This window comes from Calliopsis andreniformis, chromosome 9, assembly GCF_051401765.1.
Source record: "Calliopsis andreniformis isolate RMS-2024a chromosome 9, iyCalAndr_principal, whole genome shotgun sequence".
NCBI lineage: Eukaryota > Metazoa > Arthropoda > Insecta > Hymenoptera > Andrenidae > Calliopsis > Calliopsis andreniformis.
The window spans coordinates 9,634,342-9,646,820 of NC_135070.1; the positions used below are offsets into that span (position 1 = coordinate 9,634,342).

General features: G+C 48.0%; 1 protein-coding gene across 1 annotated transcript; it reads left to right on the forward strand.

Moving 5' to 3' along the window:
• Positions 1–1,949: 1,949 nt before the first annotated feature.
• Positions 1,950–11,396, forward strand: LOC143183017 (uncharacterized). Its single transcript, XM_076384391.1, has 2 exons — positions 1,950–2,979; positions 10,074–11,396. Exons 1-2 carry the CDS (start codon positions 2,109–2,111, stop codon positions 10,931–10,933), a joined length of 1,731 nt encoding a protein of 576 aa, XP_076240506.1. The 5' UTR covers positions 1,950–2,108; the 3' UTR covers positions 10,934–11,396.
• The last annotated feature ends 1,083 nt before the right edge of the window (positions 11,397–12,479 follow it).

The following is a 12,479-nucleotide window of genomic DNA, read 5'->3' on the forward strand; positions in this document are numbered from 1 at the left end:
GACGATTTCAGTCACTAGCAGCGAAAGGTTACCCAAATAAATCGATAACTCGAAACAGAATTAATTATACAATACCTTAACTAGGCTCACTTAGACTACGTGACACCGCGATATCATCAGTTCCAAGAGAGGATCGATATTGGATTCCCAGGAATTACGCAATTTTAAGACAACGAGGCGCGATCAAGGGTCCTCCTCCACCGTCTAGTCGTTAATTGGATCCCTCCTAACAGGGAGGGGTTTGCGTAACCTTTCCGACGAGTCGAACTATTAATACACACCGCGTCCCGATCGTCACGTTTGATCGGCCATTGAACGATCGGTCGACAGGTCGCCGCGCGGCACACGGAGGGGGTTGCTCGTCAATTTCGTGGAAAGAATCGATCATCGACGGCGGGAATAGCGGCGTCAATCTCGCCGAACGATTGGCCCTGAGCTGACTCGATGATGATCGAAGGGTAGCCTGGACAAAGACAGAGAGGGCAGCGAAAGAGAGAGGAAAAACAAAGGGTGGGGAGGGGTGGTGTCGCGCGATGGACAGAGAGAGAGACAGGAGGATGGGGGGAGGAGGAGGGCTCGGTATTGCAGGCTCATCCGCCGGTTACGTTCGATTGGCTGGCAGGGCGGTAGGCCAGCAATTACCTAAATGGTCGGGTAAACAATATCCGGTGCGCGGAGTTAAGAGCGGTGGCGGTAGCAGCAACAGCACCACCGAACGCGAACAGCGGCAGGAACGTCGCTGGCTCCTCTATCCATCGTTCGGTCGGCTGGTCAGTCGTTAGTATTGGCCCCGGTTCGCCTCCACCCTGAGCCTAAGAGAACGAGGAGGAAGCCAAGGCGCGAGAAGAAGAGAAGGAGTAGCAGGGGACAGAGGGGGATGAGAGAGTGAGAGCGGTAGATACCCAGCCGTAGCCAGCACGATTATACTCCCGGCACGATTACTGTACACAACGATCCCGGAGGCGAACGATGCGCCGCCCCCACCGAGCGTACACGCCAAGATCATCGACAAACCCGGCGGCGTTTCACGATCACTAATGCCACGGAGCGTGCGGCTCCTCCACACATCCTCGGGAAACGTTGAACGATGGCAACGTGCGTGGAGGGAAAAGCGTTCCTCCATCGACAGAGAGTCGGTGGTGGCGGTGGTGGTTAAATCAAAGACAAACCACTTTAGCCGGTCGGATCGCGGGGGAGTGGGGTGAGAGTGGGCCGGATGAAGGAGGAGAGGGAGGAAAGGTAGACTCTGTGTGTACATACCCGAGTATCTGGCGAAAGCTCACTCGTGGGGCCGCGAAACGTCTGCACGCGGCTCACGGTTACGTGTTCGTGCTCATCCATTCAGCGGAACAGCTCTGTCTGGGTGCGCCTCCGTGATCGTGTACGTTCGCGGGCACGCGAACCCACACAGGAACGGTCGGCCTGGCTCGGACACCCACCACGAATAAGGGTAGCACGTGTGTGCGCGCAACCCCCGGCGATACCCGACCGTGCACGCCCATTGGACCGTGGCAGAGGTTTCTGGTAAGCTACCAGGGGTTGGACACGCCCATCCGAGGCGGAACAACCCCCCACCAGATGGCTTCCGTGCTCTCCGCTGGCGAGACTACGTTCCTACGACGGCTCCTCGGTACTAATAATACGCCGATATACCACCTATTCAGCCACCATGGCTCTACGTGCAAGTCCCGAGAGCAGCTTTCACGGGACGCGCGCGGCGTCTGACTGCCAAAGACGCTGTTAATCGCGCGACCACGCTCGCTCGGTCCACCCTTAACCGATGTTTTCGCTCGATCGACGCTCGTTATTGTCTTAGTGCCCGCACCGACGACCCAGTGAAACGGAGACGCAGTACTGTTGTCGATCGTAACCACGAGAGAACGTGAACCGTCGGTGTGCCAATCGAACTGGAACAGTGCGAAGGATCAGTGATGTTTGGGGGTGTACAGTGGCACGACCGCGCGGTGTTAGTGATGTCCCCTGTTGGGGTGCTCCTCGGCCAGCCTCTCTGAGCGTCCACGGTGTGCAGAGAGAACGACGCCGACGGTGCTCCTGGTACGACGCGGAATGGAGCGTCCAGGGGTGAAGTAAAGAGGGATCGCGGTGTTATGTGGAGGATGCAAGAAGGCAGGACCGTGTCGCCTTTAGGACCGGTCGTCCTACCGCGCGAGGAAGCCGAGATGCGTGCGGGCCTGTCGCTGCCGCCTCAAGAAAGGAGGCACGTGTTGCTCCACGTACGCGCCGGCGAGCCTTTCGTGCGATACGACAACGTGCGCCAGCAACACTCGCCGTCGACCTCGCCGATCCTGCGGCCTGTGGACAAAGACCAGTTCCACGAGATGGAGACCCAGGTCAGGGAGAAGCGGATGGAGACGGAGGTCGAGGAGGAGGAGGAGCAGGACGAGGAGGAAGAGGATGACCCCGAGAGGAACGCTACTCCTAGGAGGAACATCGTCGAGGACGAGGAGGACGAGGAGGAGCAGGAGGAGGAGGAAGAGGAAGTGAACCCGGGTAGTCGAAACGGGAATTACCAGGAGGACGAGGACGTGGAAGTAGACGTCTGTCGCGACGAGGTGGACGAGAGCAACCCTAGTAGCCCAGTGGACCTCACCGCCCCATCGTCCAGGGGCACCGGGTCGGAACAGTTCCTTAACCCTTTCGCGGGCCGCGGCGTGCACCCTTTCTCCTGTGTTCAGAGCGGTGGCCAGGCCGCTGGCCACGGGACTCCAGTGTACATATCCGCGCACGCCGCGGCTGCCTCGACCGTGATGACTGTCTGCACGTCCGCTAACGCGGCCAAGACCACTGGTACTGCGACCAGCAACATCACCACCACGGCCAGCACCGTTCAGGGCAAGAAGAGGTGTCTGGCCTTCTCGGTGGAGAACATTCTGGACCCGAACAAGTTTACCGGCGGCCGCGTCGTTCACAACTCGGTTCAGCATCGGCGGCATCGGCGGGCCGATAGCGTGCACGAAGGTGAAACCCTTGTTTCTTTTACCGATTTGGATTACGCTGATTGTTTCTCTTCCCAACGGGACTGTTGAACGTACCATGGGAAACAAGGTTGATAGGGTTCTTGATCTGGTAGGTGGTAATCTGTGTTTGGTAGAAGTGAGTTGGTGCTGCTTTCCTTGCTTTCGTTGCTTTGAACGAGAAAAGAAGTGGGGTTTGTAAATGACTGTGGGTGGAAGGAAGCATGATGAGTGGAAACATGTTTTGTATCTGTAGAGTGCTCAGTGAGGAATAGAAACCATATTCTGCGGTCTTTGACTGTCAAACAGATCTCTCACTGCGTTCCTTCCACCCTTGATAGAGTCTAATGCCTCCAAATTTGGACAGAGCATTGGAACACTTTTTTTATTCAATTATTATGAACCCAAGAACTCCATGAAAATAGCTTCCATACAATAAAGTAAGTAGTTTTGCTGATTACATTAGTCATCTTCAAAGCAAACATTAAAGTTCACTGTCACTATACATCTGATTCTCTCATAGTTTCATCAACTTTACTCATCAGAATAATTTCTGCTAACAATCAACTAGAGTTCAAAAGTCCTCAAAATATAATGGATTAGCCACTGATTAAATCATATACGTATAAAAAAGCCACTGATCGATCATTTCATATTTCATCAGAAACACTGCTTCGGACAAGTGTCCCCGCCAGAATGTCAACTTCGAAGAATCTGTTGCTTCCGAATAACTTTAGATAGTTTCGCAAAGTCCCCTAATCCCCGGGGTTTTTTCTCCTCGAAACCGCAGCTCGCATCTTTATTGCTTCCTCCTTGCTCGCGCGTCTTCCGACGTTGTAACCGTTCGCCAAAACACTGGGCCGCCCTTCGTCTCGTTCATTTGCGAACATATGGGCCTCGTCTCGCGCCCAATCCCGTGATCTTGAACGATATTTTTTCGTCTTCGAGCCTGCGCTCGCTCGCACCTCGACACCGCTCTCTCGCTTCTTCCTCGTTCTAACTTTAGACACTAGAAGGATGGCTTCTTCCCCGAGCGACCGCACGATTTCGGCCGTTTCGGAGTTATTTGCGTGTACGGGGATTCCTACAAAAGTGACGATGTAGATGTGCTACTCGGAACACGGCCACCGCAGCCACTAAAGCGATCCATTTGATCACGAGCCGCTTAATCCTCTCTTCTTACGGTTCTCGTAAGTTGCATGTGCTGGGACCAATTTGTGTTAGAGAAAAAATATCTTGCATCGATCAGTGATTAAATAGTTATTCGAAAATCGGTGAATCTGTAGTTGTTAAAGAGCTGAGCTGTTTTCTAGTAGTTTAAGAGTCGATTAATTAACAGGGGAAATATAATAATTCTCTTTACTCAATTTTGTGGGAAATTTGTATGAAATTTTTACGAAATACCGTATATCAAATAAATCGAATTTTAAAGAAAGAAATTTTGTATAATAGAAAGTGAGAACTTATTAAGATAGTAAATTACTCTTTTTAGGTTATTATTATTCCCGCAATTAACGCATGTATCCAAATTTTAGACTTACGCCACTTGTCAATTAAGGAACTCATATATAGCTCCCTTTTAGCTCGATATAATAACGTTAAATGACTGTCCTAATTAATTAATTTTGCCTAATGGAGAAGTATCTCTGAGTAATGAATTGATTCGTCTTTCCTGGTTAATAGATTAGACCTCAGAAAATCAGTACAAATTACCTACAGTTATCTACACACAGTGATTGAGTATCTCTCAAACTTAACTCACTACCACTGGTTTACAATCACAAACTACCATATTCAATATAGTTATCCAATCATGAAAATAATTTCTCGTAACTTTTCCCAAAATCATAAATTGTTTTCTGAAAAGCGCCCAGCGCAAAAGAAAAAGATGTCACGAAGTCGTTTATTAAATTCTTTCCCGCAAACGATCTGGTCTAGCGTCTGCCGCGAAAAGCTTATCTCCTCGCGATGATCGAATCCGTGGAGTCGTACCGCGCGCTCCCAATTTCACAGTTGACTTTCAAATTTAATGGAGTCTGGCGGACAGATAAGAAGCAGGAATCCCGTCCGCCGATAAGGCCGAAGGAAGAAGCATCCGACGAAGGGGGTGAAACGACGTAGAAACAGAGCGAAGGAAGCTCCAGGGGGTGAGACGGAGGGGGTGGTGGGTCGCGGGGGTGGCCTGTCGGAGCGTGACAAATTGGTCCGCTAATCTGCGTTAACCAGTCCTTGAACCCCATCATTATCGTCCCTTTATCCCGGTACGGGACACTGGCTGCAAACCAAATCAACCGACAGCCTCGCGTCTTCCGTCATCGAGGGAAGAGGGCAGGGAAAAAAATCTCGTATCTGTTCAGCCGTGGTCCGAGCAGTCGCGGGAACCTGAATCGAGAGGCGAACGAAACTGGCGTGGCTTGGAGGATCGATGAAATCGGGATTACACGATCCTCGAGCCATCCATCTTCCCAGGGTGGTCAGGCAACCCCTATTAAAAGTGCATCAGAGCCAGGCGCCGATCGTCGAAATCCGTTTCGACTGCTTGCGAGTCCTCCAGCCGACTCTTCGCCCCCTCGATCGCGGCAAATCCACCGACGGAATAATATCGTCGGTTGTTATGATAATCGCGCAGCATCGCGGCGTATCGCGTCGCATCGCGCCAAGCCGCCCAGAAAATTGGCTCTTCTGCATCATAATGACTTCTCTCTCTCCCTCCTCGTGCCCGCCGCGCCTGCTCCACGCTCTTCCACGCCGCGCCCCCTCCATCCCATCCCTCGCGCCACGCTGTACCCCCGCTCTGGTCCCGGAGAAATTCACCCCCTCGGGTTCACGGTTCGAAATCTCCCGGATTTTCCGCTAGGTTTCTGGAAAAATTGTAATTACCGGTCGCCACGGCTCGAAATATCGTTAAACGTTGGGTACTCTTTTTACGCTTCTGCCAGTGGCGTTTTTCTTATCAGAGAGGGCAATGATATTGGGTTCGCTGGTTGAGGGAACGACTCTACGACTGTGACGAGTCTTATTGTTCCGATTTTTTATGATTTCGTTGGTTTTGCTTGTAGACTGTTGATAGAATGATAATTTGGCGTTGTTTATTCTTGGGTCTTTTTTGTGAAGATGAATTGATGAGAAGTGGATGAGAGTTTGAAGGAAGATAAGGTACGAGTAGATAGGAGAGGGATAAGAGGATATTTATAGGTGTTTGAATACGTTGTTTTTATGATATATTTGATAGGTTATGTAATTGGGGAAAGTTTCTTCAACTTGTTCCCAAAATTATAGGTACTTTCAAAAGTTAAATACTCTTTAAATAGAAGATGATAGGTAACAAAATATAATTATAATTTGAAGAATCCTAGATTCTCAATCAACTCCAGTAACTCAGGAACCTTATCAGGTTATTGATATTCCCCCAAACACTAATAAAACGATTCTCACCCCTCGATTCATCCCCTCAAAATAGTGACCGCTTTCATTCGATGATAATCTTCATACATACGACCATATGCTTCCAAATTGCGAATTTTTTGTCACACAACCAAATATACTAAAGTATGTAGGTCTATACTTGATCCTGTTCACACTTTTCACTTCATTCCATAAGCGACACCCGTAATCCCCACGAACCATTATGACCAAAACAATAAAATACAATAGCCCAATCGCCTAAAACATTCAAATTTCATTTTCGTCCCGCCGGCAGATCGCTGAAAAAGAAACAAAGGTCATACAATATCGCGGGAAGATTAATAGCTCGGTCGCCCGGTGTGTTTATTCCTAGAACAACTTTCATCCGCCCATTAGATCAATCAGAGTCGCATCTCTCATTAAATCCCGTGAGCGTTTTCTCTGTCCGCCTCTGTTATTGCTGGCGAAGGGCCGTTCGTCTCGAAATCGCGCATCATTCGTACCTCTATTAACGTTTCTAGGCTTCGATCCAAGCGGGCGCGTTCTCGCATGCTTCGTCAACGTCACCGACGACCACGGGGACACTGTTTACCGACCTATTCCCTAGCCGCGCCACTTGCCGTCGAACGTCGTCATTGTGCTTAATGAGGAAAACCGAAATAAGTATTCGTGACTGCATCGACCGGGCATGTTCACGAGCCGACGTCCCCTGTGCGCCCTTAGCGTGGCTCCCTGGGGACGAGCGGTCCCTGGATCGTTTCTCTCGCACAGAAGCCCCGCGATCGAGTTTAACGGAGAAGAACCTGAGCGAGATAAATGCCTGGGACCGGGTTCGACACTATAAAAAGGCGATGGAAGCCGATAAGGGGCCATTATGGATATGTCGACACTTAATTGCCTGAAACATTTCATGATTGAGTCTCCTGGCTATTGTTATATTATTAGAAGAGACGAATGTGTCTCTAGATCGCGGGACTGGAGTCTCGAGCGCAAGTATCTTTTGTAAGGAGCAAAATTAACTTTTGTACGTAATATGGGACATGAGCCATATCTTTAAAAAATGAAACACGACAAAGTGGTCAATTGTAAAAGCAAAGAGAAGATTCTTCTCTATTACTTTTGCAGTTTGGCCACTGTGAGGCGTTTCATTTTTTAAAGATGTAGCTAATGTCCAATTTTAGGTGCTGTCTGACGCTAGGATAACTCCCTCTACTTTGCATACTCTGGAGCAACCTACAAATAACATGATCATATTCATTTTTTTTGCCTTGATAATTCAAATGAAAGAAAAGAGAAATTGGTAAACGACAGTACTACCCCTGGTAAAGAGTTTTCGATCAAACCCAACAATATACAGTTATTAAAAAATATTTCAATTTCTGAGATGTAAAATGCTATTCTATAAATATAAAGCATATGGGAATATTAGATAAGTATGGTACACTAGTATTTAACATTTCCAAAACTACGATATTTTCAACTAACTTTCCATTGTTGCGTCTGATCGAAAACTTCCTGCCAGGGGTGGTAGGCTCACCTCTTACTAGAAGGATCTTGAGAACCCCCTAAAGAATACTATCATAGTCGATTCATCGCACAGTGTTTCCCAGTAAATACATAAAACGTCATTCACTAAATACACGCAAACTTGGGTACCCACTTCCCACACTCACCCCACGATATAAATTACGCGATTCAATTAGAAGCAATCAGTGCAACACGCGTGGTCCGGTCGGAAGGGCTGAAAGGTAGCCGGCCAGCGCGGCGCGACAGCGGAAATGGGCGAAGAAAGAGGAAGCAGAATAAGGAGAGAGGGGTAGCCGTTCGGCGGCCTGTACGATGGGGCAAGAACGATCGCGCGTTAACGAGATACAAATCCCATTACGGCGTAAACCTTCTCGATCCGTCGCCCCCTACGGACTTGCAACCCCCGGGCACAGTGCTGGGCTACGGGCTATGGGCCACGAGCCACGCCAATTCGGATAAAGTCCCATAGCCGTTCTCTTTCCTGCTCTGTCGTTGCTTGTCCTTTAACCCCTCTCTCTCCTTCCCCGATATACCGCGTCCTATCCTCTCTATCCGTCTCTTTCAATCTCTGTCTCTTTTCGATTTTATCCGCCAGCCTATCTCCCCCCTCTCTCTCGGCCACCCCCTTGGCCTCCCAGGGGCGCCCCAACCTCCACGGACCGGAGCCAGGGAATATCTGTCCCCGGGACATCTGCGTGCTGATTGAATCTCCAATCTCCTCTCTCATTGAGCGAACGATTGGCCGCTCTTTCTCTCTCCCTCGTTCCGCGGCCAGGATCCTCTCTATGGTTCGCGCGTTTCAATCGGCTCGCGTTTGGCTTGGTCGACACCGGTCTGTCGATCGGCTGCTCGAACCGTTTCCGCCTACCTTTTCGCGATTACCGCGTCTCGAGCAAACAAAAATTAAATTAAATGTGCCTCGATACCGCGCCGCTCTGGCGTTTTTGGGGGCTCCGCGCCGACACGCTCGTTAAACCGATTGCGGCGGTCTTGGCTGCCCTATCTGAGGCCTGCTAGTGTGAACCTATAGGTATGATTAACTGTGATAGCTGCTGATCGTAATTTACTTTTCTTTGGTTTCGGTTTTTATAGCCTTACGATTAATAGGGAATATATTGAATAGAGTGAAGACGTGTACAGTGATGGTAGTGAAATATTTATTAATTTTTGTATTTCTTTCTTCTATATGCTGTTTCTTTAATTCGTGGTGGGTTTGTGTTTGTTTTACTCGTGCAAGTAGAATAGTAAAGTCTGACTTTAGAGGAGTAAACATTTCATGTGAAGGTGGAGGTATAAGAACATTCTTTACCTCAACAGAAGGTGTGAATCACAAGATGTACAGTAGGGCTATTAACTGGATCTCACTTACTCGCTGTCGTTTTTATTTAAGGCTACGACTATGCTTTATGTAGACATCGACTGAGACTTAAACTGTGATTTAATAGTTATCTAATAATCTACTAAAAATAATACAATTAGCTAGTAAAAGGATAATTTAAGTTTAAGCATAGCCAGCTCCTAATACTAGCCATGCTAATCAAAAACAGCAAGACAGAGACACACAATGCTGCGTACTCTTTGTATCAAGTGTAAAATCGGACTCTCGCAGTGCTGCTCTTTTTCATTCAGCATGCCTAGTACTAAAATCGGCTGTGGTTTAAGCCTCTTAAGTCTTAATTAAGCTAGTCAATCGGGACCCTATTGTACAGAATGTTTGAAAGCTATAGATCAAAACTTCATCAACGAATGGACCTCCATTAGTTCTGTGTCCCACAGACTTAGCCGACCTATGTACATAAATTCACTGGTTCTACCAATCCAAAGCAAAATCAACAAGCCCAGGAATCCTAGATTCACTAGTAACCTTAGTTCCATCAAGTTTACAACACCTACTCTCAATAGCAACACATTAAATCACAAAGAACATACCCAAGCATATTCCAGCGATGAACGCGAGTGCTTCCATTATCCTCCACGCTTCCAGCAGGGCGTGAAACAGCGGCTGGGTTCGCGTTACCGTTCCGTCATAGGTAAACCGACACCCACCGCGCAATTTTATCCCCCAGTATAATCAATTTTCGTCACACAACACCGTATCGCTTTCCTTAGCCACTTATCTCCAGCGCCGAGACGCGATTTCGCTGATCCCTCGGTTATCATTTTCAGATGGGGACTCGCGGGGCGAGTTCGCCTGCGGCAGCGGCCAGGAGGACGAGGAGGGCACCCCAGACACGGGGATGGAGGACATGGACGAGGACCCCGAGGAAGAGGAGGAGGACGAAGACGTCGAGATGAGGGTGACGGATCAGGAGTCCTCGAACGCTGCCAGAGACGGTGGCGCTAGCGGCGCCAACAATGTCTCAGCTTCGAACTGTAAGAAGAGACAGTCTTCCTCTTCCTCGTCGTCCTCCAGCAGTGTCCAGACGCAGGGGTGCCAGGGTCAGAACCAGAGCGGACAGAATGGCAACGGCGGTAGTGGTAGCACAGGTGGCAAGCCTAGAAGAGCGAGGACAGCGTTCACGTACGAGCAGCTGGTCGCCCTGGAGAACAAGTTCAAGACCACCAGATACCTGTCTGTCTGCGAGCGACTCAACCTGGCGCTGTCCCTCTCGCTGACGGAGACCCAGGTGAAGATCTGGTTCCAGAACCGACGAACCAAGTGGAAGAAGCAGAACCCTGGTCTTGACGTGAACAGCCCCACGGTGCCTACCACGCCGCCACATCCGCCGCCGTACGCGCCAGCCTTCCTCTTCGCCACGCATCCTCATCAGCACCCGCTGCCGCACTCCCACACCCACCCACACCCCCACGCCCACGTTCATCATCCACCGCCAGTGCCACCGCCGCCACCTGGCTATTATCACCCAGCAGCGCCACCTTATCCACCGACTGGCCCGACATTCTTCGGCCACCACCTGTCTGCCACCCCCGCGACGGCCGCTGGCCCTCCACCCACCAGCACGCCATCCTCGACGGGCCTGACGTTGTCGTCGCATCCACACCCGCACACGCACCCACACGCGTAGCAAACTCGACAATCCTCCGCGCGGACGTCGTCTTCGCCTTCGTAGTCGGCGAGGAGAGGGCTCACATCGACGGGGAGAAGTATGGATTGCAAGGAGAGAGAGAGAGAGAAAGAGAGAGTAGTTCGTATGAGAGTTGATATGTTGTTAGTATATTGATGCTGCTGTCTCGGGTGGTTCAGAAGCGGCAGGACTTCTCGATTCTTGATGAGGGTGAGATTGGGGATGAATGCTGGAGGTACGTTTTTAGTTTGAGTTGATACTGTGGTGGTGGTGTAATTTAGTGTGATGGGGTTGCTATGATTTTGTTATGAGAAAATGATTTATAATAGTGTACAGTCTACAAAAAATTCAGGACATCTTAGCTTACTGATTTCTGTAAATTGAATATTTTAGAAATCAAACTTATCAACTCCGATTTTTTGAAACTTTTCGTTTTATCGCTGAAGCACTGATTAATTGTGGATTTTTCGCAGAACAAACAATTTACATTTATAATTTTATTTAGTCTTTTGAAATGATAAAATTATATGTGTAATATGCAGAGCCACTTTAAAGAATTTAAAGTTCTTCATCTAGGAATCAATATCTCGGGAACAAAATTTATTATCGCTTGAGTAATTCACTGTAGGTACTTTGCACTTCTAATTCAATTTTAAAATTCACTGTTTATCGTATCACCATTTTTCTCAACTTGTTACTTCATGGAGTTGATCAATTTGTTATCTGATTGAGTAACTCAGTTATGCATAGATATTTTTCGTGAAGAACCTACAAAATTGAGTTAGTATGAATACTGTTATTGAAGTTCAAACATCTTTGCACAACTGGTCCCTCTGAGTAATGGTTTTCGGTAATCAAGTACAGAGAGTGCGCAAACACATTCATTGAACAGTAATATCTTTACCTATAAAGGAGATTTAGTTGTCTATAAAAACATAGAATTCTTAGACTCTTGAGAGTCCAGTTGTGTAAACCTGTTTTGAAACATCATTAAAAGATTCATATAGTTCTACTAATGAGAGGATACACATATTTCCGAGTTTAAGGAGGGTCCAAGAATCGAGGGAATACTGCACAGAGGTATATATACCGAATTACTTCTGGAACACCCTGTGTAAGTATAGTTTCCTTACACAGGCTTCGCGATAAAATCGTCGAGCTGCTGAATGCACAGAAGTTGTGTTTGTTAATTATTATTTCATGTGAGAAATAATGATTTCGTTAATTTTAAGTATTAACTCTGAGGGAGTCTGTAAAGGAAGGGTTGCGAAATGTTTTACGTCGAAACTGATGGAACTTAATTTGATTCAGCCTATAAAGAAGCAGTGTAGAACATTAAAAGAATATTAGCCTTTGATCACAATGCTCTAATTTCCTATTTAATTGAAACACAGATTATTTTCCTACAAATCTCTCCATAAAACACACTCCTACAAATTTCATAAAAAGTACCAAACATAAAACATTTCGCAAACATTTCCATCAAATGTAAATACCCTTTAAAAATAACTTCCAAGTATCTGCCTTCACGCAGCTCGACTAATCT

Bases quoted from the DNA above. Each gene is read 5' to 3' on its own strand.
- LOC143183017 (XM_076384391.1), top strand. From the start codon at position 2,109: ATGTGGAGGATGCAAGAAGGCAGGACCGTGTCGCCTTTAGGACCGGTC. The intron at 2,980-10,073 runs GTGAAACCCTTG...TATCATTTTCAG, and splicing joins GGCCGATAGCGTGCACGAAG to ATGGGGACTCGCGGGGCGAG.